The 26529-nt window shown below is 35.9% G+C and overlaps 2 protein-coding genes across 2 annotated transcripts; both read right to left on the bottom strand.

Moving 5' to 3' along the window:
- Nucleotides 1–10824: 10824 nt before the first annotated feature.
- LOC127221973 (olfactory receptor 4C15) lies at nt 10825–11787 on the bottom strand. The gene has a single exon (XM_051183904.1). The coding sequence runs from the start codon at nt 11758–11760 to the stop codon at nt 10825–10827; it is 936 nt and encodes a 311-aa protein (XP_051039861.1). The 5' UTR covers nt 11761–11787.
- Nucleotides 11788–24445: 12658 nt separating this feature from the next.
- LOC127221972 (olfactory receptor 4C15) lies at nt 24446–25411 on the bottom strand. Its single transcript, XM_051183903.1, has one exon. The coding sequence runs from the start codon at nt 25379–25381 to the stop codon at nt 24446–24448; it is 936 nt and encodes a 311-aa protein (XP_051039860.1). The 5' UTR covers nt 25382–25411.
- Nucleotides 25412–26529: the final 1118 nt, after the last annotated feature.

The following is a 26529-nucleotide window of genomic DNA, read 5'->3' as shown; positions in this document are numbered from 1 at the left end:
AAATTTCAGAAACCTCACATCTGTAAATGCTCATAAAAGGAAGGAGGATAACAGGACTTATGAGAAGCATTTTAATTTTCAGGTAGACTTCCAGCAGATATCACCAAGTGGAGTAGGAAATTGCAAGGAAAACAAAGCCCTATGTCTTAGGTAGGGTTTTCATTGCTGTGAAGGAAAAACATGACCACAACAACTCTTATAAGGAACAACATTTAATTGGGGGGGGGAGGATTGCTTACAGTTGCAGCAGTTCAGTGCATTATCATCATGGCTGGCAGCACTGCAGTCGGAAATGATGCTGGAATTGAGAGTGTTACATCTCATAGGCAACAGGAAATCAACTGAAACACTCAGTGCTATTCTGAGCACAAAAAACCTCAAAGCCCACCTATTCAAATAAAGCCACTCCTCCTAATAGTGCCACTCCTCATGAATTAAAGGGGCCAGTTACATTCAAACAACCACACTCTATGTTCATCTGAATATTGGGTATATTTTGACTTCTTTCACACTTATTTAATAGGATCGCTAGTTACAAACAAAACATTGCCATCATATTTCCAATAAAGCAATTTCAAAAAATGTGTTTTATACTATGCAATGAAATGTATAGCAGGGTTCTTTTGTATTCTCACAAGAGTTATAGATTATAAACCATATTGAAGATGATCAACGTAACCTAAGGTACATTATGAAATGAATTTTTAACACCAAATTGATATTGATTAAAAATAAAGCTTAAAATGAATAAAATTTATTCATATTTAACAAGCACATTTGAGTTTTCTTTGTGTTCTTGACTACTACATGCCAAGTACAGCTGTGTAGAAAAATCAAGTGAATCCATGTGAGTGATATGATGGAACCTTCTATTCTATCTTATCTGTATTTTACTGATACAAAAGTGTGGATTTGTCTAGGTGTAATGAAATAATGTTTTAATTCCACCCTTTAATTATGGAGGAGTTTCATGTCACCCTTACCTAAATTATGAGGTTGAGCCCAGCCTGGTCTACTTTAGACCTTGAAGATATCTTGTATCAAGATATTTTATTCGATAGACTATACATTGTAAGCAACATATGAGCATTTATTTCAGTATTATTTAAAAGTAATATCAGTTATAATAATATCACTTATTCCAGAAATGCATTTAGAAATTTCAAACCCAGTAGTTTGTTTATCTTTGTATTAGCAAACTTAGTCTTCTATATATTCTAAAAGCAAAATGAGAGGATGATCCAGTGTGAAGTTTGAACACAGAAATATCTGAAATTCTAATAGCAGGAATGATTTGTAGATAACAAAACTTTGACTCACTACCACATCATACTACTAATGAAACATACTGACACAAAGTCTCAACTATGAAGCATTTTCATAGTGAGTTATATCAGAAACTCTTTAAAAATAACATGATCATTTAGTGATATTGTTACTACATTTTATAATATAGAAGTGAATTATGAAATGATATACATTTTATAATGTATAAATTGCTACTATTATAAAATATTTTAAATTAATCATCAAAATTAAAACCCACAAATTAATTTTCTTTGAAGTTCTGAAAGGGTTGTGAGATTTGTAGGCCTAGTGAACTCATATGCTGACAGTATAACATCTCACATTAATGTTTTAAACACTTGTAGTCTTACCTTAAATGGACATTATGTTGAGACAACCTTTTCCCACCACCATGTAGTCTTGAATTTCAAATCCATATATTAAGGTAAGGACCAACTGACTCTACAAATGTCTCCTGAAGCATCCCATTCCCTTATTACCCCTAAAAGTCATGTGATTAGATATCCGAAGGTTTTTTACTGAACTTTTCCAAGGCCACCACAAAAGAAACTGTGGTCACTGAGCCATCTTCTTGGGGACTGACATTGGGAAGTATTTCCCCATGTATTCAGCTGTGCACCTTGCCCCACTATTCCCTTCCCTTCCTTGATGGCTGAATATTGGGCTCATTTGTTTGTATAAGCAACATGCACTGATCAACTGAACCACTGGAGCCCATCAAATCCATTTATACAGATAACAAGGTTTCTTTGTTAATTTAAAGTGTGAATAATGTTCAAAGCTATCAGAGGAATTAGCAAAAATGTCATTCTAGGTAGTTGATTTAAATATATTTCAAACAAAAGGTTTTTACCACCAATGATAGTAAATTGAAATATAACTTGAAAATATGTTTATGGTAGATCTCATAAGCCATTCATACTTTTATTTCAGACTGCTAAGTCCTGATAAAATACTGTATGTTTTTGTCTATAGCTATGGAAAGTCCTTTCAGCAGATCTCCAGTAAATGCTTCTCTTCTGGTAACTAATGCTTTTCCTATAATTATGATTGTTCTACAAAGACCCCTAGATGTCTAAGCACTTTTTGTATTGCTATGTCTGAAATGTAGAGGAAATGATATTCGCCTGATTCCTACTAGCTCCTTCAGAATGATTCTGAAACTTCTTGCTGATTCAGGCATGTTTAAGGGATCAGACCTGGACTAGAAACACTACAGTCGTTCTCAACTTCATGTAAGATTTTTCTGAGGCAGAAGCCTAGTGCTTTTGGGAAATTAAGTGTACTTAATTCACAGCATTTATTTTGTGACCTTAATCTGAATATAATACCCGTTCATTGACCATGTGTTACTGTGTAAGAAAAAAAAAATTTTATAGTTGTTTGCAATATTATATAATGTTTAGTACAGCACTTCAATGCACCATGACAAGTGTTGTTTATTCAATTTCAAAGCATACCACATTTATATATAAACATAGGAAAGGTAATTTTTTTAATCACTATAATTGAATATGCACTTAGAAGAACAAGAATATTACTATTGCAAAGATCATATAAAAATGCAAAGCATAGATGCTTTCTACATTACCTGGTTTCTACATAGAAATAAAAAAGGTGAAATATGTTGCATTACATTAAACATAAAGAAATTAGGAGTCAAAGGGGAGGAATAAGAAATGCTCAGCAAGAATGCAAGCAAGAAACATTAATAAAAGGAGGGAGAAAGAGACAGAAAGAAAGAATGAAAGAGGGAAGGAAGAAAAGTCATACTCTCTAACAACTGATATTTATTGGACACATGGGAAGTTACTACTTTTAAGTGATATTTTCTGGGTTCCTTGCATTTCACTTTGACTAGATTCTGTATGCCTGGATTTTGGTCATAAAATTGGCATTACAAATAAGGTATGCATATGTAATGCCCCCATGGACTCAAGTTATAATATAAAAACCACAATAATTTCTTTAAGCAATTAATACTCTGAGAAAAAATAAAAAATAAGCAAACAAATATTAAAGAACTTTTTACACAATCAAAAAGCAATCTTTGAAAATGTAAAAAAATGTGTTCATGAGTCTTACCATGTGATATTTTAGTGAAAAACCTGGAGCCAGTCAATTATTCTTCTATGTTGTCATAGTCCATTCAGTGGTGACAAAAAAGCAATGCTTGTACCAACTCTTCCTTCCAATCTAAGATGAAGATGAAGAAGGCCTCAGTGTTCCTCTCATAAAGTTTTCATCATATTTTAAGGATAAAGGAAAAAATACAGCCAAAATTTCTCCTTAATTGCAACTGGAATTTAATGTGGGTTCCCTGAGAGGTGATCTTCCTCTGAGACTTACTCTCAGCTTCCCTAGGTTTTAAACAATCCCATGTGCCATAAGCGGTTGTGATACAATATTGCATACTTTTCACTAGGGAGAGTGTTCATAGTTCTATTTACATCAAAAATTATCTTGAAAAATACTTTGGGAGGTTTTATTGATGATACTTTTATATACCATCATGTCAAGAAACAGAACAGTTATATAATGGATTAGATACAGTGTCTAGTGTAGAATTTAAGTTAAATTCCTATATGCTCATCCCATGTAGCAGATTAGTTTTGTAATATGGGCCCACCTATTAATCTATAATAAAATTACCTGTTCTTGGGAAAGACTAGTATGAACGGTATGATTAGCAATGTCTCTATTTCCTTGATGAATCTTTTGCTTCATTTTTTGTTCATTTCACAAATATGGATGATGTATCAAAAAAGTCCATCATCCCCCTTCCCATTCTAGTCACTAACTTCTTCCCAAATAGTCCTGCTATATTCCCATCTTTCAGTTTTGACCCAATGACTTTAGGGTTGCTTGCATGTACACGGGTAGAGAATTATTAGGGCATTTTCAATTTTCCTATGGCTACATAATTGAAAATTATACTCCTTTCTCAGGAACTTTGACTGTCAATAGCTCCTCGGAGAGGAGTGGGAACTCATGACTACATCCTCTATTCATGATGCAGGGTTAAAGGGCCCAAACCTCTGAGCAAGCATGCTCAGGTTCTATATATTAATAATTATAGTGGCTATGTCTTGTCCCGAAAACATAATTTTGTAACACTCATCCTAAATCTCCTTTTCTTACATTGCCTATGCCCTTTTTTCTAAGTTATTTATTGGTTCTAGAAGTAGGTACTAGTGATAAGATTTGAACAGCCATATACTCTCAGTACTTGGCAGAATTAGGTGTCCTTCTGCTTATCACAACACAATGATAAAGGAAGGTTCTCTGACCAATTCTAAGAAGTACTCTAGATGATAGATATAGAGACCTGTTATTGTGTTCTTTTAGCTAAATATCAGCAGCTGATTCTTCCCTATGGTCTGTGACATCATTCTTCCTGGGATTTTACTGGGATGAGGTACTAGGTATATGTTTTTCTCCTTTGGAGCAAGCCTCAAATACTATCTGGATGTGTTTAATAACCTCCAAAGAGTCATATCATAAGTGCACCAGTATGTGTATACCTCACCTGATAGGTCAATATTCAAGCATGCATAATTCATAGCTCCTAAGGAGGGTACAGAAAGCAAAGCTAGCCATAAGCCATAGAGCCAGGCAGTAGTGATATACACCTTTAATTCCTGAAGCCATATTAGCTACCCATAGAGCCTGTCAGTGGTAGCATGAACCATTAATCCCAGAACTCAAAAGACAAGCAGATGGATCTATGTTAGTTCAAGGCCACAGTGAGCTCCATAAAATTGAACCAGTCCTAAAGAGAAACATCTCACACAAAGGTGATCTCAACACATTTAATATCAGCAACTAAGGATGTATAAAAAGGGAAAGCAAAGGGCCTCATGTCAGGATTTATTCTTCAGCCACCCTGAGAACAGGACAGACCTTTAAACCTGGGGTAGAGTTAAGAGCTTGTGCCTATCTTTGCTTTCTATAGCTTCAACCAAACTTTAATAAATAATACATCACCACGTTTTAAAAATCATTTTTTTTTAAAAAAATTCATTTTAAATACCAACCACAGTTTTCCCTCCCTCCTCTCCTCATGTTCCCTGGTCCCATTGCTAGGGTCCCTCAAAAACAAAGCTATCCAATTGTTCACCAAACGCAGAGGGCCTAAGTAAATCCAATGCTGTCTCCTTAGCTATCTGTCCAGTTTGCAAGCTCCAAAAGCTCAGGTCATCTGTCTCTGTGTTTCCCCAACATGATCTTAATCCATCCCTTGCTCATATATTCCCTCTACCCTCTCTATAATTGGACTCCCAGAACGTGGTCCAGTACTTGGCTCTGGATCTCTGCATCTGTTTCCATCAAGTACTGAATGAGGACTCTATGACGACAACCTGCACAGTCACCAATCTGATTACAGGGGAAGGCCAGTATAGGCATTCTTTCCACTGAGGTAGGATTCCTGGCTCATGTAATCCCTATGGGTTCCCAGGAACCTCCCTAGTACCTGGTTTCACCCTAACCCCACAACGGCCCCATCAATCACGATATCTCCCCCATCACCCTCTGGCTACTTCCAGCCCACAACTCAACCATCCTAATTCCTCACATTTTCACTCCCCACCCCTTCTATCTATTTCTCCCATCCCCTAGTGTACTCAGGACATGTATTTCTACTTCCCAGAGAGACCAATACATTCTGCTTATGATCCTCCTTGTTATCTAGTTTCTCTGGGGCTGAGGCTTATAGCCTGGTTTTACTTTGTGTTGCATCTAATATCCACTCAAGAGTGACTTAATACATTCTGAGTTTGTTTTACTGAGTCCCAGTCACCTCACTTGGGATCATTTTTTTTTCTAGTTCCATCTATTTCCCTGAAATTTCATGATGTCATTATTTTTGTATTTGTTTATTTTTGGGTTTTTTTTTTTGTCTTTTTTTTTTTTTCTGTTGAGTAATATACCATTGGGTAGATATACCACATTATTTTTAATCCATTGTTTGGTAGAAGGGAATCCAGGTTCTAGCTATTATGAATAATGTTGCTATAAACTTAGTTGAGTAAGTGTCCTTCGGGTATGATTGAGCATCCTTTGGGTATATGCCCAAGAGTGATTTTGCTGGGTCTTGATGTCGATTGATTCTCAATTTTCTGAGAAACCACCATACAGATTTCTAAAGTGGCTGTACAAGTTTGTACTCCCACCAGCAGTGGTGGAGTGCTCCCCTTACTCCATATACTCGCTAACAAAGGCTGTCATTACCGTTTTTGCTCTTGGCCATTCTGACAGGTATCTCAGAGTCATTTTGCTTTGCAATTTCCTGATAAAGATATTAAGCACTTTTTTAAGTGTATCTCAGCCATTAGAGATTATTCTGTTGAGATTTATTTGTTTAAATCTGTACCCTATTTTTTAAAAGGATTATTTGGTATGTTGATGTTTAGTTTATTGAGTTCTATAGATATTTTGGACATTAGTTGCCTATCAGATGTGGGGTTGGTGAAGATCTTTTCTCATTCTGTAGGCTGCCCTTTTGTATAATTGACAGTGTCTTTTGCCATACAGAAGCTTTTCAGTTTCAGGAGGGCCCATTTATTAATTGTTGATCTCGGTGTCTGTACTACCAGTGTTACAGTTAGGAAGTGGTCTTCTGTGCCAATTCATTGAGCTATTTCCCACTTTCTTTTCTATCAGCTTCAGTGTAACTGATTTATGTTTAAGTCTTTGATTCACTTGGACTTGAGTTATGTGCAGGGTTATAGAAATGGATCTATTTACATTCTTCTACATGCTGCCATACAGTTATGACAGCACAATTTGATGAAGATACTTTCTTTTCCCATTGTGTACTTTTTGTTTTATTTTTTTAACAAGAATCAAATATTCACAGGTGTGTAGGTTTATGTCAGGGTCTTTGATTCCATTCCATTGATCTACTTGTCTGTTTTTATGCAATGACCAAAGTAGTTTTTATTACGATAGCTCTATACTAGAGCTTAAAGTCAGGAACAGTGATACCTCCAGAACTCCCTTTATTGTTCCTTGATTGTTTTATCTATTCTGGATTTTTGATTTCCTTATGAAGTATTGTTCTTTTGAGAACATTGAAGAATTGTGTTGGGATTTTTGGTGAGGATTGCATTGATTCTGTAGATTGCTCTTGGTAAGATTGTCATTTTTACTACATTATCCCAACTAATCTATGAGCATGGGACATCTTTTCATTTTCTGATATCTTACTCAGTTCGTTCTTCAAAGTGTCATATAGGTTTCTTAATTTTTTTTGTTAGAGTTACCCCAAGATATATTATTTGTGGCTATTGTAAAGGCTATTGTTTATTGGATTTCTTTTTCAACCATTTATCAATTGTATATAGAAGGCCTATCAAATTTTTGAGTTAATCTTGTATTCAGCGACATTGCTGAAGGTGTTTATCAGCTACAGAATATCTCTAGTAGAGTTTTTGTTGTCACTCATGTATATTATACTATCATTGGCAAATAGTGAAATTTTGACTTCTTCCTTTCCAATTTGTATTCACTTGATCTCCTTTTGTTATCTTATTGCTCCAGCTAGAACTTCAGGTACTACACTGAATAGACACAGAGAAAGTGAACATCTGTCCTTTTCCCTGATTTTAATGGAATTACTTTGTATTACTCTCCGTTTAATTTTATGTTGGCTATTGGTTTGCTATATATTGCCTTTATTATGTTTAGGTGCTATCCAGAACCCCAGAACATTTATCATGTTGGGATGTTGGATTTTGTTCAAAGCATGTTAAGCATCTGATGAGATGGCCGTGTGTGTGTGTGTGTGTGTGTGTGTGTGTGTGTGTGTGTGTGTGTGTGTTTCTTTCAGTTTGTCTATATGGTGGATTACATTGATAGATTTCCATATGTTCAGCCATCCCTGCATCTCTGGGATGAAATCTACTTGATCGTGTTTCATGATGTTTTTGATGTGGTCTTGGATTCAATTTTCCAGTATTTACTTGAGTAATTTTGTATCAATGTTCATGAGAGACCTTGGTCTGTACTTCTCATTTTTTGTTGCACCTTTTGTTTCCCTAAAGGGTAACTGTGGCCTCATAAAAAGAGTCTGGATCAACTGGAGTCAGTAAAGCAACTTCTTCCCTTGTACAGATCTGCTAACTATTGTTATAAAGGATCTCTTATCTCCTTTCTATAAAATGTTTTCTGTGATTTTAAGTGTGCACAGAGAAGCCCCTTTCTTAGTCACAGAAACATACATGGAAGAGCATGCAAAACATATCCCTTTTAAACTTTATTTAATTCTCTGAGTTAAAAATACTTAAATGATTTCTCCATTTCCTGTTCTGCCTCCAGCCCCTCCCATGTCCCCTCATTCCAGGATTTTCATGTCTTTTCCCCTCACAATCTCTCAAAATTCTGGCTTTAAAAACTATCACTATTATATAGTATATGAATATGAAAATTTAAAAGGAAAACCTGCTCACTCTGTTTATTGTTGCAGGTATTTAAATGGTATCAGGGCTGGCTACTTGTCATTGAATACCTAATTGGGACCTCAACCCTGGAATAGATTAATTCTCCCTCCCTCAGCAGTCCTTATATGCATATGGTTCACTGTCTAGAGGTGGGGCCCATAGGATTTTCCCTTCCACATTAACATATCTATTGGTATCCTCATTAATCAGGTCTTGTTTAGATACATCTGATATATCATTCAAGTAGCTTCCCTGTCCTTTCTAGGAAACAAACTCACAGTAGAATTTCTTATACGGCAGTTCTCACAAGTAAATATGAGTAACACTTTATGGTGGGTTTATTTTTATTCATGCATTCATTATTTAAAAAATAAAATATATAATAGAAAGGTCAGACACACACAACATACAGCAGGCACACCATTCACCACAAACTACAGACAGGCATAAAAACATGGAGAGACAGAGAATTCAATTTCAATATCACTTTTCCTCAAACTCATCCAAGAGTATTTATGTCTGTTCCTTAAGGTGAAATCTACATATCTTGAAACTTCCTCTGTGGTTTTTTTAATCATTAACTGATGCACCTAATCTTGGTTCTGCATTTTTCTCCAAGTGGGAAGTCTCATCTGTCTTCTATATCTTCATGGCACTATTAATATTTAGCACTTTTAGCATAAAATTGAGTTACTTGTTACTGTTGTTGATTCTAAGCAGAAGAAGGTGTTTAACAGTAAGTAATATTTTTTTTGCAAATTCTTCTCTACAATCTAAATGTAAGAAAACAGAACCATAAAGTGAAATGAAGTGTCTAAATTTTAATGATCTTGATTTATAAATTTCAAAATATAATTATCATTTGTACACACAAAGTTAAGGATATTAAAATCATATAATAAATGAACATTTTGGAAACTAATTTTCAATCTGCTTGCTCTGGCCCTATTTTCTCTTTACAAAGTAGGGGAAATGTGCTGACTATGACACTGTTTTTGCAAAGGTGTGGCTAGGATCATATCTTTCAAGTACTTTTTGTTGCACCAGAACAAGAGGTCAAAATAGGTATTTATCGAATTAGGTCCCATTTCTCATTAGGTTGAGATGCTCACATGATCCAAGAGAAATTCAAGTATTATATCAGTCAAGAAATTGAAGACGTAACTCATTTTTCCCCCACACTTGAATAGGCCCACCTTAAAATTCAGGAACACATACAAATCAGTTTCTGAATCTTAAATCTCTTTCTCCCTGTCTCTCTCTCACTCTCTCTGTCTCTCTCTCTCTTTTTCTCTCTGCAATTGTGGGCTCTGAAGCCTCAATATGTCACATAAAGACCCGGTTTCTCTTGGAATAACTTTAATATTTTTCTTGTCCAAATACACATTTTGTCAACTAAGCTTTTAAATGAAGTATATTATTAATAGAAAGCAGTCAAATAGTAAAAACATTTCAAATTTGTAATTAAAAAATGAGAGGATGTAATTTAACTGCTTTTATTTTTATATAACAATGCTAAATAGCCAATACAGAGTGAAACTATTAACCTAGAAATATATTCACATTTCCACTATTGATGTCTTCTGTACCAAATGATGTTATTTCTTTATAAAGTTAATGCTTTATTTTCCCAGTGGAATACTGAATTCTTTATTCTTTACATTTAGTAGTGTAATTTTGTTTGTTTATATTGCAGTGTGTGTGTGTGTGACTGTGTGTGTTTCTCTCTTTCTGTGTGTGTGTGTGTGTGTGTGTGTGTGTGTGTCTATGGTATACAGAAATGTGATTGTATCTGTGACCATACAGACACAGCCAAAATAAATGAACATTCATTTCACTCTATCTTATTTTCTTAAGGAAAGTCTCCATTAAATCTTGAAATCATTGTTTCTCAAATGTATGTGCAATAAAGTGAAACACTGGGAACTGTAACTCTCCTATTTACCATGAAATAAAGTGTGCTTCCATATTTAGATTCTGACATGAGTTCTGGAAAATAAAACCCTTATCCTCACTTTGACATAGCTACTCTCCTTACCCATTGATTTATCTCCACAACAGTGTAAAAGCAATATTAAAATCTCACAAAAATCACTTTTAATCTCTTCCACATTTTCCTGATGGCATTTATCATTTCCTTATTCCTAAATGTGTAAACCATGGGGTTTAGCAATGGTGTCAGGACATTGACAAATATAAGTGTGTTTTTCTCAAAGGAGAATGCAGATGTATTCCGTGCATATATTAATATGCATGGAACAAGAAACAAAACCACAACAGTAACATGGGCTCCACAAGTAGAAAGAGCTTTACGACGACCATCAGAGCTGTGTGCTCTCAAAGAGAACAAGATGACACCATAGGAGACAATCAATAAGGAGAAGATTATGATGCAGATAGCCCCACTGTTGGCAAACACCAAAAGGACAAAGATATGAGTGTCAGTGCAGGCAAGCTTCAGCAATGGAAACAAGTCACACATGTAATGATCGATGACATTGGGTCCACATAAAGGCAGCTGCAATGTGAAAATAATTTGTATGATAGAATGCAAGAAGCCCCCTGCCCAGGATATTGCAACCAAAATACTACAGAGCTTACGAGTAAGGATGGAAGAGTAGTGCAAAGGCTTGCAAATGGCCACATAGCGATCATAGGCCATGGCTGCAAGGACAATCATTTCTGCCCCTGAGAAGAAATGGACTGAAAACAATTGTGTCATGCAACATTCAAAAGAGATGATCTTCTTCTCATGGAAGAAGTCGATTATCATCTTGGGCGTGACAGTAGAAGAAACACATGCATCCAGGAATGACAGGAATGCCAAGAAGAAGTACATGGGGGATCCTAGTAGTGCAGGACTGTAAATGATGGTCACCACGATTATCATGTTGCCCCCTATAGTTGCAAGGTAGACCAACAAAAATACAACAAACAGTATTTTTTCAACTTTTGGGTTCTGAGAAAGCCCCAAGATGATGAACTCAGTGACAAAACTCTGGTTTTGCATGATTCTCAAGAAGGCAGCAAAAATAAACTTTCTTCACACAAATAATCAATTGATAAAAAAATATTTTTTACATGTTTATATTTTTATCAACAAGATAGTATATCATTATACAAACTATCATGATGAATTTTATTACTATTGAAAATAAAATATTATAAAAAAGAAAAAACAGTTGTGTTACATTAATTGTGGAAACATAAATTGCATCTTCATAGTATTTAAAGGAACCACATTTTAAAATTTTAGTACTAATCTAAACATAATATCAAACAAATGAGGAATGATTAACCTGGGATTGTAAGAGACATATGTTCTAATACCCATGAGTTCTCCATGGAATCATGTTGATCAACAATGAGATTGTTTATCTTAGTTATAACAGCATGGATAGTTGTTCTTTCTATTATCCTTCTTTGAATTAACACAAAAATATCTTCTTATTTGTTCCTATGTGAATGTGATATCTTGACAAAGACAACAGTAAATGATGAAGGCTCACAAGGTGATTGGCCAAAAGCTCACATATGAAAATTGGTGATATCACACACCTAGAAAAGAGAATTTATTCATTGAATTAATTTTAGAGTCTAGAGATATAATTATATGCTATTAACTCCATCAGTAGTAAGTTGTTTAAGCAAGCATTATTTGATAAGACAATGGTAGAAATCTGTATGAACTTATTGTAAACATTTCTATAAAGAATTTTCCTGTTCATTTCTATGTCATTATAAAAGTAGTCAAGTTAAGTATATGAAAATATTGCTCATGGTCATATGAACTAAAAGTTTTAGGTGTAATTCATTTTCTTGAAAACATATCTGCTTCATGTAATAGAAATTAAAAGGATATTCTATATCTTGAATTCTTATGCTTCCTACTCACAGCTTCAAAGATCATTTATTTCCTCTCCTGTCTATACAACTGAATATCATTAGAAATAATATTTTATTGGGTGGATATTGCCTGGTTTATACATGCATGCATATAAATGTGTGTGCAAACATTATACATATTTTTGTTAACAATTTGTTAGTAAAATTATGAGTTGTAGCAAAAGGAAGGATTGTGATAATCTCAATGATAATATTTAAAGTAAATCAGAAAAAAATCTTTACTTGCAATACCTACACAACTCATTAAAGATGAAGAAGTTGAAGCGGTGCCTACTTAGCGCTCTCAGCCCTATGTTCCTTCAAGAACATATTCTGTAACCTGTACAAATAAAACATAAACATCAAGCCAGTTTCAAACCCTTTATCTATAATGGTGCATGGCACAAGGTATGCAAAGGCAATGGTAGCACAAAGTTTGTGAAAGAAACAAACCAGTATCAAATTTGTCTAAAAGCCCACTGCATGAGATGGAACTCATACACACCATTGCTTAGGTGACCAAGAACCAGAGACTTGATAATGAAGGGAATTAGAGTAAAACCAAGTAATACTAGTCTAAATAAATTTTTTTGATGTAGTGATAAATAACTCATAATAGAATTCTGCTACTCACAGTACACAAATAACACCTTGTTCAGCTATCAGCAGAGAAGCTTCCTCTTATAGCAGATGGGAATAAATATAAGGCCTTTCCCTTCTGTTGGATTGTTCTTCCTAATTTGAATGTGATAGATTTGTTTCTTTCTATTATATATTTTATTTTTTAAATAATGAATGCATGAATAAAAATAAACCCACCATAAAGTGTTACTCATATTTACTTGTGAGAACTGCCGTATAAGAAATTCTACTGTGAGTTTGTTTCCTAGAAAGGACAGGGAAGCTACTTGAATGATATATCAGATGTATCTAAACAAGACCTGATTAATGAGGATACCAATAGATATGTTAATGTGGAAGGGAAAATCCTATGGGCCCCACCTCTAGACAGAGAACCACAGGCATATAAGGACTGCTGAGGGAGGGAGAATTAATCTATTCCAGGATTGAGGTCCCAATTAGGTATTCAATGACAAGTAGCCAGCCCTGATACCATTTAAATACCTGCAACAATAAACAGAGTGAGCAGGTTTTCCTTTTAAATTTTCATATTCATATACTATATAACAGTGATAGTTTTTAAAGCCAGAATTTTGAGAGATTGTGAGGGGAAAAGACATGAACATCCTGGAATGAGGGGACATGGGAGGGGCTGGAGGCAAAACAGGAAATGGAGAAATCATTTAAGTATTTTTAACTCAGAGAATTAAATAAAATTTAAAAGGGATAATAGCTGAAAATTTATCCAAATATAAATAAAATTTGTGGTTTACATGAGGCAAATGTTCTTATGTTTTCCCTATATCATCTGCAACTGACTATACCATAAGGCCATGCATCAGACTCAAGAGAATCAATGCAAGACAACCTGGAGATTCTGTTCCACTGTATTGGTGTTTGTCTGACATTAGAATAAATAAAATGATGAGTAGACATTAGTAAGTCATTTACTTTCTTTTGTGGAAAGATCTAGGATGTGTTTACAAATACATTGTTTGAAAATCTCCAATTAGTAGAAAATATATTACAAATGTAGGTAACAAAACAACTTGATGTGTAATACCCATTTGCATCCTGCCATACCACAGAAATTTTTTTCCCCATTAAAGACAGATATTTTTTATTATAGTGTTAAAGGAAAAGGCAGATATATCCCAGGCTAGACACAGACTCACCATGGCATTGAATTCCTGGTTTTCCTGACTCTCCCTTCAAGTTCTAGAATTACTGGCATGTGTGATCATAAACAACAAAATCCATAGATTTTATTAACATATTCTGCAAACTCTGTATTAAAAAGAACATGAATACTGATGTCAGATTATAATTTGCTTTATGATAAAAAACGTTATGAAATATAAAATCAATAACAAATAAATAAAAATCACATTTTAAAATGTATTAAAGTAACTAAGATTGCTTCATTAAGGCAAAAATTTTGCAATACAAATTGGAAATTTATGTAGACTCTTAAGTGTAGTTTTAATTTTGAAACTGATTTCTTCTAAAACTTTTATTCTAGATATTTAGTTAAGAAATAATCATCAAAGAATATGATGCAATGTGTAAAATATTTAAAACTGAGAAAAATGTAAAGCTTTCATTGAAGCGATGATATATAATTAATACTAGTACACGTTACTATCACATGATACTACAGAAACCCAAATATATGACATAAAATATGAAGCATTTAAAAACATGCTTCAGAGAGAATGAGAATATAGGATGAACATTAATAATTAATTAACTATTATAAATATATATTATTTTCTAGAAGGGGTGAATAAATGATAGATTCCATTAGTAAGAAATATGTTTTTGTGATTATTAAATATCTGAAAATTAAACACCAAGATGAAACCCACAGAAGCTAATTTCCTCTCAGTTTCTGATAAGCAATGTTGATTTTTACTCAATCCATCAGATTACCAAAAGTTTAAGTAATCACTTAACAGGCATCTCACATGTTCTATTTCATTATATCATAATCTTTCTATTAACTACCATACATTGATGTCTTTGACCCTTCCATGATCCTTTCCATAACAGCCATCAATTGAAAATCCTAGAGAGCTAAATTACCACAGGGGCACAAAGCAGAAACTATCATCACTGACCTATCTTCTAAGCAGTCAACTAAGAAAGTGACTGGTCCACCATCCATGTTTCCCATTATTTCCTTGCCATTCACTTAAGCTAATTGTAATGCCAATATGCCCTCAGAAAACAGAATATCTCCATTAACTTTGAGACACAGTAATTCAAAATTTTCAAAGAGGTGAATAGAAAGTTACCACTATAAACAGTTGCTTTTAAATATATTTAATATAAGCAGCTAGTGTTCACACAGATAATGATAATTTATTTAAGTTTTATATGAAATTGTCCCACATGTTAAATTCCATAAGTCCAACATATTTTTAAACTAAATTTGTTATCTAATAATAAAAGTTTTATTGCTTGTATTTGTAGCTAAACAGGTTCATTTTCTTGACTTTCTGGAAAGTAGATTCCCTTTGGATTACTGATCTTTTCTCTGTCTACAGTGTTACCCTTGATTTCCCTATACGTCTCAACTGTACATACCCTGTCACCCCTGAAATGTAAGTAAAAGAGATACTTCTTTCTTTTCATGTCCTTCCTGAGGGATTTCTGAAGCTTCTTTGATGTCTTAGTGATTCTGCTCATTTTAAGAAACAGAATGAGACAGAATTCTAGCTCTAATGAAGTCAGAACTTCACCCACTTTGTTTTCCTAAGATCACTGAAAAGAACTCTAATGCTTTGAGGAATTGAAGCAGACAAATTCGATCTGAAGACTTTGTGAGTGAAGTCAAACTTTCTTAACTCATATTAATCCTATGCAATATGTGTTAGTGTGTATTTTTGGCACTAGAACATTTTGTATTTGACTTCCATGGCTTTTTTAGATACCGTTATGTTTCAATTTACCATATTCTTAAGTCAGCATTCTTTACACAATCTCATCCTACCTTTCTATGCATGCTTCAGAGTGGGGAGTTACTAGTGTATAATGAGCATATGTTTAAATAATCAAAATATTGTCAGAAAGATAATAGAAAAACAAATTAGTGCCACAGTTCTAAATTGTTTGATTTCAATGTGAATATGAAAATTTTAATTCATTAAACATGGAAAAATCTGTAAAATCAAAAATTATTTAATGGAAAGTCTTTTCTAGGAGAAATGGATTGGATAGAAGGATTTGAACTATAAAAACAGTATGTGAGCACTGTGGACACTTGACCAATTATTTATCATGAAGTGCTATTCTCTGATTTCTTCATGTAATATTTTATTCACTTAATAAAATACCAGTTTGGTAATAACATTTCTACTAAGACCAATAATATGAAGACTTAGTTTATAGAACTTTCACAAGAACAGAGATGGTTGTGAATGAAAGGTAGTAATTTTTTTAAACACAGTAGGCTGCATACAATACCAAATGTCAAATCACTTTATCACAAATTCCATTTTTTCATAAAGGTAAATGATATGCTTACTTTGCCTCACTAAGTGTGACTTCTGTGAAAAATTAGAAGACAGCATCCTTTTCAACCATCATTGAGCAAGACTCCCTGCTTGTTTCCATGTCTTCCTTCCACATCTAAGAGCCAGCAGGAGAGTAGCTCTGGCAGTGAAGGTAGAGGATGTTACCTCTGCTTCTGGGGTTCTGTGTTCATCATGGTTGCTGAACAAAGCATGAATTAGAAATCAAAACACTCCCCTCTCATTGCATCTGGCATTTAAAGAGGTTTCCTTGAGACATCATAAGTCTGTGAGCCTAATTTTTAGTTCTCCCAGGGTTTGGAAATTTTCTGGTCTCATGAGATTCAATGACACAATTTCGTGAAACTTTCCATTTGTTTCAAAACTTTTAATGATTCAATGTCCACCTAAAGTTATGCTGTCTATTTTTATAATTTGGAGAGGGATTTTGATAATAATTTCATATATGATAATATTCAGAAAGAGTAGATTAGTCTATATTGGATGGAATACAGTGTCCCTGTGCATAAATGAGGCAAAAATCCCTATGTCAGAAGGAATCTATCTTTAAGGAAAAAGTTCATTATTTTGTTAAACACTATTAAAGACTTCTCAGAAAAAATACAACTTCTTTATCTTTTATATTCAGTAAAATGTAATTACTTTATTTATAAATGTATGAGAAATTAAAATAATAGAAATTTTTAATATATTTATTATTTTTTCTTATTTTACATATCAATTCCAGTTTACTCTCCCTCCCTCTAATACCACCCAAAACCCTCTCCCATCCAATTCCCCACCATCTCCACAGGGAGGGTGATGCTTTCCAGGAGGGATCATCAAAATCAGTTAAGTCATTTGCAGTCTGGTCTAGGTTCTACCTCCTGCCTCTAGGCTAAGGGAGTATCCCTCCTAGGGGAATGTGCTCCCAAAGCCCTTTCTTACACTAGGGATATATCTTGGTTTCATTGTCAGAGGTCCCTTACACTGCCCAGGCCTTCTAACTGAGACCCACATTCAGGGGGTCTGAGTCAGTACAATGCTGGTTTCCCAGCTATCAGTCTGGGGCTTTGTGTGCCCCCCCTTGTTCAGGTCAGCTGTCTCTGTGGATTTCTGTAGCCTAGTCTTGACCCCTTTTGTAATCACTCCTCCCTCTGTGCAATTAGATTCCAGGAGTTTAGCTAAGTGTGTAGCTGTAGGTGCCTACTAATGTTACCATCAGCTACCAGTTGAGGGTTCTATGATGGCATATAAGTTAGTTACCAAACTCATTATCAGGGAAGGGAAGTTGATGTAGCCTTTCCACTGTTGCTCAGATTTTTAGTTGGGGTCATCTTGTAGGTCTCTGGACATATTCTCTAGAGTCAGTTTTCTCCTCAAACCTATAAATGGCTCCCTCTATTATGGTATCTAGGTTGCTCCCAGGTTTTTGGTATGACAAATAATGCCTCTACTAACATAATTGAGCACATATCTTTGTTGCATGGATGTGGATCATTTGGGTATATTGCAGGGTCCTGAGGTAGACTGATTCCCATTTTCCTGAAAAACCGCCATGCTGATCTCCAAAATAGCTGTACAAGATTGCACTCCCACCAACAATGGAGGAGTGTACCCTTTTTTCCACATCCTCTCCAGCATAAGTTATCATTGGTGTTTCTAATTTTAGCCATTCTGGCAGGAGTAAGATGGTATGTCAAAGGTGTTTTGATTTGCTTTTCCCTGATGCCTAAGGATGTTGAGCACTTTCCAAAGTGCCTTTCAGCCAGTTTGGATTCCTATATTAAATCTCTATTCAGTTCTGTACTCCACTTTTTAATTGGATTGTTTGGAATTCTGGTAACTAGTTTCTTGAGTTTTTTGTATATTTTGGAGATGAGCCCTCTGACGGATGTGGGGTTGGTGAAGATATTTTCCCACTCTGTGGGCTGCCTTTTGGTCTTGTCAACTGTGTCCTTTGCCTCACAGAAGCTTCTCAGTATCAGGAGGTTCCATTTATTAATTGTCAATCTCAGTGTCTGTGCAACTGGTGTTATGTTCAGGAAGTGGTCTCTTGTACCAATTTGTTCAAGGGTACCTCCCACTTTCTCTTCTAAGAGGTTCAGTGTGGCTGTATTTATATTGAGGTCTTTTGAACATTTGGACTTATGTTTTGTGCATGCCAATAGACATGGTTCTATCTGCTGTCTTCTACACACCATCATCCAGTTGTGCTAGCACCATTTGTTGAAGATGCTTTCCTCTCTCCATTGTATAATTTTAGCATTTATATTTTAACTACAAATAATGTTTGTAATCTATAGTTACTTATCTTTCACAATTCCACATATTTACCCAATGAAATATGATCTCATTGGCCACCAATATCTCTTTCTTCTCTACTTCCTTTCTACTTTAATAGCATTCTCTTCTCATTATCAACTTTGCCTATGATATCCATTCATTTTTATGACCACTAAATTTGATAAGGGAGGCTTGTGTGAACATGGTATTTCCCATACCATGGGGACACTTACCAAAGGCTACATAAGTGAACTGAATACTACCCACCTGACATATACCTTTAACTACCAATAACTTCTTAAGGAGGAGTAGGACTTCATGAGATCATCCCAAATCAGTCATGGGGTGTCCTAAAGCCCAAAGTTACATGAGTCATGTGTTGGTATCCACATGTGTTTGTTAATGGATGCAATGTCTGCACTACCTCTGTCAAACAGCTTACTATAACATACCTCTCCATCTTTCAGGAATAAGTATATTATATTTAAACACTAGACTATGCTTCAGTTAAACACCAGAGGTATTAAGATGGATGCACGTTGGAGGAGTGGTGAGAGACAACACATAGGTGCTGTAGAAAATAAAGAGGAGGAAAAAACTGTGCAATTATATTTTTTAATTGTTTCAAAAGACATAAACAACAATAAAAAAGGAAAGAAAGAAAAGGAAAAGGAGGAAGGATATGAAAAACTACTTTAAAGATTTTGACTTGTATTCAGATCCAGACCATTTGGGTTACCAAATGTTCCCAAAAAATACATGTCTCAAGTTCTAAATCTGTAAATGGTTCTAATAGCAAGGAGTATCATTGAGGATTAGTGGATATTTCTCTTGTTTCACAAAGCCTTACTGTAGAGAGCAGCAAGTAAAGTAAGAGTTACAAGGAAAACAATACCCTACATTCACCTAATAATTAAGTAAATCTTTGGAGTTACACTAGCATCAGATTTCTCCTTAAGCCCATAGTGGCTCTCTCTATTAAGATATCTTTATCATTGTTCTTCCACTGCATTCCTGTAAGAATCCATAAGTAGGACCTCATCTAAGACTCCTAGCAATAGAAGGGAGGATGCCTGATCTGGCATATCCAATTGATGAATACTCCAACTATCATCATAGAGCCCTCATCCACTAATTTATTAAACCAGACACAGAGATCCACAATCAAGAACCAGGCTGAGCTCTGGGAATCCACTCAAAGAGAGGGAAGAAGGAACATATGAGCAAGGGAGGTAGAGATCATGTTGAAAAAATCTACAGAGACAGCTGAACCAAACTCTTGGAAACACATGAGCCACAACTGTGGAGACTCCAGGGAACTGAATTAGGCCCTCTCTGTGTGGGAGACAGTAATTTCACTTCCACTGTATTTAAGGTGTCAGGTATTATGCTGAAGCCATTGATCCATTAGAATTTAAGTTTCGTGAAGAATTAGATAAAGATTTCTATATCAGCTTTCTGCCCATGGCTATTCTGTTGTACAAAAACCATTTTTTGAAGGACCTACATTTCCCCAATTGTTGGCCTATGACAAAAATCAGTTGTTTGCAATAGAGTAGACTTACATGTAGATATTCAATTCTATCCCATTGATCTATGTATCTGTTTTTATGCCAGTATTATTAATTTTTATTAGCATGTGTGTGTAGTATATTTGAAATCTGCATACTAATACCTCTATCCATGTTTTTACTGGTCAAGGTTTTTGCTTTCTGGAATATTTGGTGTTTCCATAAGTAATTTGTGTTCAATTTCTGTGAAGAATTCTATGAGCATCATGAAGGGAACTGATTTGAGTATACAAATGCAGAATAAGATTGTTTTACTAAAAGAACTTAGGGACAAAATGACTCTTAATGACACTACTAAATGCATAGATCAGCTCCTCACTCAGCCATCATCAGAGGTCATCCTCTTGCAGGAGACAGTAACAAAAAGTCCCACAACTGGGCAATTTGGGTAGAGTGTGACATCTTGACACTCTCAACTCTAAATGGGATGTCTTCATCAAGCCCTTCCTGTCAAGGATAAGGAAGCTATGCAGAAGAGTCAGAAAGATTGTAAGATCCAGTGGGAATGGATGACACCAAGGAAACAGATCCTTACAGACACAAGAGGATTGACACACATCACATGTGAAGTCCCAGATACCATGGCAGCATGCACAGGAAATTCTCAAGCCCAAGCAGATGGGGTTCCAACACTGAGAAGTGAAGTGGACATGAACCCCATACCTTACTTACCAGGAAGCTATCTCCAAATGACTCTGCTCACAGGGGAAAATATAGTTTTCTTCAATGGAGTCTTACTGAATATACAAAACACATTTATATGGAAGCCCTATACCCAGCAGTAGTGGTCAGAACAAAATGAACTCAATGCTATTCTTGGAGACTTTTGTCTCATATTGCTTTGTTTGGGCAAGTAAAAAAAATATTTTTTTTTCAGATTTCACACCAGCAATGATCTCATTATTCTCCCTTTACCTCCATATCCACCTCTTGACCTTGTAGGCTCCCTCCAAAAAATAAAATAAAATAAAATTTAAAAGAAAAGAAAATGAAAAATCTCATCATGGAAGCTGTAGTGTGACACACTGAGTCACTCAGCAAACCCTTTAATCTTTACTTGCAGGTGTTCATTGCAAAGTGTCATTTGTCATTGGGTAGAGGTCTCGGTTTCTCCCACACTATCTATACTGGGCTCTCACTGGAACTCCTCTTGTATATCCTGCTATTGCACTGCAACATTGAAACCCTGCAGCTTTGGTTCTACATGATAGGTCACTGCACATGCTCTAAAAGACAACAGATGGGATAGATATTGAGTAGGTCTGCCTGCCTGCTCTCCCTCATCCTCACCACCAGGGTGAGCTTTCCAGAATTGCCCCAGCTGGTTCACCCCATACTGCAAGGAATAAGAGCAGGGGCTGGTTCTCCTGCTTTCATGCACTCAGAGATGGCTCACCCACACCACCACTACCAGGGCCATCTCTACTGTTTTGCACAGGGAAGGTACATGGGTGACTTTCCAAAATGTGGCAGGTGTTGTGGGGGCTTGGACAGGTTTCCTGCTCGTGACTGATTACCTCAGGATCATCTCTTCCACCTGTCACTGGAGGGTGGATAGGACATGTTTACTCCCACATACCACCATAAGTCAGATGAGAGGTGGGACTAGGTCTTACACTTCAAGCCCTCAAGGCCAGCTCACTCAAACCCCTTCCAACAGAACAGCTCTACTGTGCTGCCCAAGTGAGGTGCAGGCCCTGCACTTCTGAGTGATGCAGCCAGTGAGGGGCTAGCCCAGCTCTCCCACTCTCATTATTCAGGGGCCAGCTCTCCAGCCTGCTGCAAGTGGTGATCAGTGAGGGGCATCTCTCCCTCACCCATGCCACCACATGTCAGACAAAGAGTGGGGCCATGCTCACATTATTAGGGCTGGGTCACCTAAGACCCTGTTGACAGGGTTAGCTCTACCTTGCTGCTCATGTAAGGTTCAGGGCCTACTCTCCCAAGTGCTATACCTGATAGGAGGCTGGGTCAGCTATCCTGCTTGTCACAGGTGGTGAGGGGCAAGGTTCAGAGGGCATATTTTCCTTACCCAATACCACTGCATGTCAGATGGTGGGACAGGACCAGCTTACCCACTCAAATACCATCAGGACCAGCTCTCCCATCCCCCACTGCCAACCATGTAACCTCCATCATCCCAACCCCCAAATTTCCCCAACCCATTACCCAAGAATAGGGAAGTTCTACTTTATTGCCTAGACAGGGGAGGTTTGGGACCTCCTCTCCTCAGTACTGCAGCCCCAGAGGGGAAGGACCAGTTCTCCCTAGTGTTGCAACCAGGGAAGTGTGGTGCTAATAATGTACAATCCTATTCTTTCAGTCTTTGACAGTAACAACAGCTATGGATATCAACACAGACTGAAGCAGCAGCAGGGTCATGGATGCAGACATAGACCTTGGCAGCAGCTGAAGCCCAGCCATCACCATGGCCCATCTCAGCCTGCTCCTCACTGCCTGCCTTAACTACTTCAGATCTGCCTCTCTCTGCAATACATGAACCACTGTCTCTGTCTCTCTCTCTCCCTTCATATCCCACCATATATTTGCTTAACATAAGTAGTGCCTAACTGCCTGGAGCTACAGGGTGCCAGATGGGAGAGCATTTTCTCCTCACTGCCCAGGGCATGCCATCCAGGCATGTGGATCTCCTCCAGCTCAGTCTTGATGGTGCTGGGCAGGGTCTTATTTGAGCATTTTTTTAAAACTTATTGGTCTTCTGATTTTTGTGATGTGTGTGTGGTTGTGCAACATGCCTGTGAATATATATCTTCTAATGCTTTTTTCTTTTCTTTCTGTTTTGATTTATTTTCTGTTTTAATGGCCTGTGTGTTTTCTAAAAAAAGAGATAAAGAAGTCGTGTAGTTAAGTGAGTGGAAAGGTGGGGAGGACCTTGGAGAAAATAAGAGAATGGAAACAATAATAATAATATACTGTATCAAAAAAATACTTTCCAAAGACAATGGAAAAAGAAGCCGGAGGGTACTGGGACACAAAGAGGTCAGGATATGTTCTAACATCTCTATGTATTTCTGAGTTCTGAAGTCTCTTGATGTCACATAGAAACTTGTTTCTCTTGAAATAATTTCAATACTTTTCTTCTCCCCATTTTAAGTGAATGTTTATTTTTCCAAGCATTTTTGAAGAAACAGTTGGAATAACAAACATTCAAATAGTTAAATTCTACCAAACATTTAATTAAATAAATTAGAAGATAAAATTAAACTGGCTTTCTCATGGAACAATGCTGGATGGTCTTCTCAGAGTAAAGGTGTGAACACAGGAACAGAAATTCTCACTTCCACAATTGATGTACTCAATTTCTAAAGATGCCATCAACTTATAGACTCTATGATGTAGTATTTGCCCAATAAAACACTGACATTCCTTTTCCTTTAGGTTTTTCAGATTTTTTTTTGTTTATGTTAGCATGTAGGGTGTGTGTGTGTGTGTGTGTGTGTGTGTGTGTGTGTGTGTATGTGTGTGTGTGTGTGTTATAACATAAGTGATTATATGTGAAGGGTGAACAGTATATGTGCCTATTAATATTGGAAGAGCCAAAAGAAGTCACTGGCTATGACCATCTACTGCATTGTACCTTATCTTTTTAATGTGTCACCAGTGAACCTTGAACTCAGTGTCCATCAGATGAATTCACAATGAAGTGAAACTCTGGGATCACAAACCTCCTGTGCACCAATACTGAATTTAAAAAAATGTGCTTTTGTGTTGGTAATGGCATGTAAGTTTCTGGAAAGTAAATCTCAAACTTCAAATTGGCATAGTAAGTGCACGTACCCAATGAAAGTGTAATAATTTAAAATGTATCAGATATCGCTTTGTATCTCTTCCACATTTTTCTGATGGCATTCATCATTTCCTTATTTCTAAAAGTATAAACCATAGGATTGAGCAACGGTGTCAGGACATTGACAAATATAAGCATATTTTTCTCAAAGGACAATGCAGAAGTAGGTCTTGCATATATTAATATGCATGGGACAAAGAACAGAACCACAACTGTGATATGGGCTCCACAGGTGGAGAGAGCTTTGCGTCGACCTTCAGAACTGTGAGCTCTCAGAGAAAACAAGACAACACCATATGAGACAAGCAAAATAGAGAAGATTATAATACAAATAGCCCCACTGTTGGCAAACACCAAAAGAACAAAAACATGTGTGTCAGTACAGGCAAGCTTCAGTAATGGGAACAAGTCACACATGTAATGATCAATAATATTAGGTCCACATAAAGGCAGCTGCAGTGTGAATATAATTTGTATGATAGAATGCAAAAAGCCTCCTGCCCAGGATACCACCACCAAAGCACCACAGATCCTCCAGGTCATGATCGAAGAGTAGTGAAGGGGCTTGCAAATGGCCACATAGCGGTCATAGGCCATGGCTGCTAGAACAATCACTTCTGCCCCTGTGAAGAAGTGTACTGTAAACAGTTGTGTCATGCAACATTCAAAAGAGATGGTCTTCTTTTCATGCAAACAGTCTATAATTATCTTGGGTGTGACAGTAGAAGAAGTACATGCATCCAGGAAAGATAAAAATGCCAAGAAAAAATACATGGGTGAGCCTAGCAATGCAGGAGTGTAGATGATAGTAATCACAATTATTATGTTGCCCCCAATAGTTGCAAGATAGATTAATAAAAATACAACAAATAGTATTGTTTCCACATTTGGGGACTGTGAAAGCCCCAGGAGTATGAACTCAGTGACAAAGCTCTGGTTTTGCATGATTCATAAGAAGGCAGTGAAAGTAAACTTTATTAACATAACATCTTCAATTATGAGAAAATTTATGTATATAAATTTATAATATCACCACCCAGAAGATGGTAAATCCCTATGAAATTTGAACGTAAAATATTAGAATAATTTTGAAGGAAATAGTTGTAAAACCTGAAGAATTGAAGAAAATATGAATTATTAAATACTTGAAAGTAGTCACAATTCAAATATCATAGACAAAGGCATTTACTTCTGTGACTGAGAATAAATAGCCTATCTTTGAATTATAAGCTTTTTAAATCTTTTGAGTTTTCAATGGAAATATTAAAATGATATTGAACCTATAAACTAGCATGAACAAAAGACTATAAGTTATAAATCATGTCTATATTCTCCATGGAATGAGCTGAGGAGCCTACTTATCAAATCACTTCCTCATACACCAATAGAGGAAGAGGCAAAGTGAACTTTTGGGTACACACACACAGAAACCTTGGCTATTTACAAATGAGTTATACTTTACAAAAGAAAATTCTATAGAAGTGTCTACAAACGATGTTTGTAGGAAGCACTAAAAAAGATAATAAATTCTGAGTTGAAATTTCCCTTCTGCTTCATTTTGAAGTGTGACCAGAATAATATGAAAAGTAGGCTGTCATCATCACATAAATATCAAAAAGGAAAAACAACGAAAAATACCATGGAACAAAGAAAATGTGCCATCTCAACATCCTGGTCAACAGTATGTGGCAGAGGTCATTGTTAAAGTATTATTTGTACAATTGTTATAATCTAGGTTATAAAACCAAGCAAGGAAGGATTAACCTGGAATTTTAGGTAACACTCCAAGACCCTTAATGTCTCCAAGGAATCAATTTGTTGAACAGTGAGGTTTTTTCTTCCTTAGTTATAGTTGCTGGTGGATACATATGTTATTGTGGATATATTTTCTATTTTCCTTTGCAGTCTTATTATGTTCTTCACATGTGAATGAAATATCTTCACAATAAACATTCAGAAGTTTATGGACCAAACTCTCACCAAAGAAAATTCATAACAACACATATCTGCAGAATAGAAACAATTCCTTGAATTTAAATTAGACTCTTGAGACTTAATTATTAACTAGTTAATTACATAATGTTTACTTGTTA

The sequence above is a fragment of the Phodopus roborovskii genome, unplaced genomic scaffold (genome assembly GCF_943737965.1).
Source record: "Phodopus roborovskii unplaced genomic scaffold, PHOROB, whole genome shotgun sequence".
Classification (NCBI taxonomy): domain Eukaryota; kingdom Metazoa; phylum Chordata; class Mammalia; order Rodentia; family Cricetidae; genus Phodopus; species Phodopus roborovskii.
The sequence above is the reverse complement of the archived record's forward strand: the minus strand, read 5'-3'. Positions and strand labels throughout refer to the sequence as shown.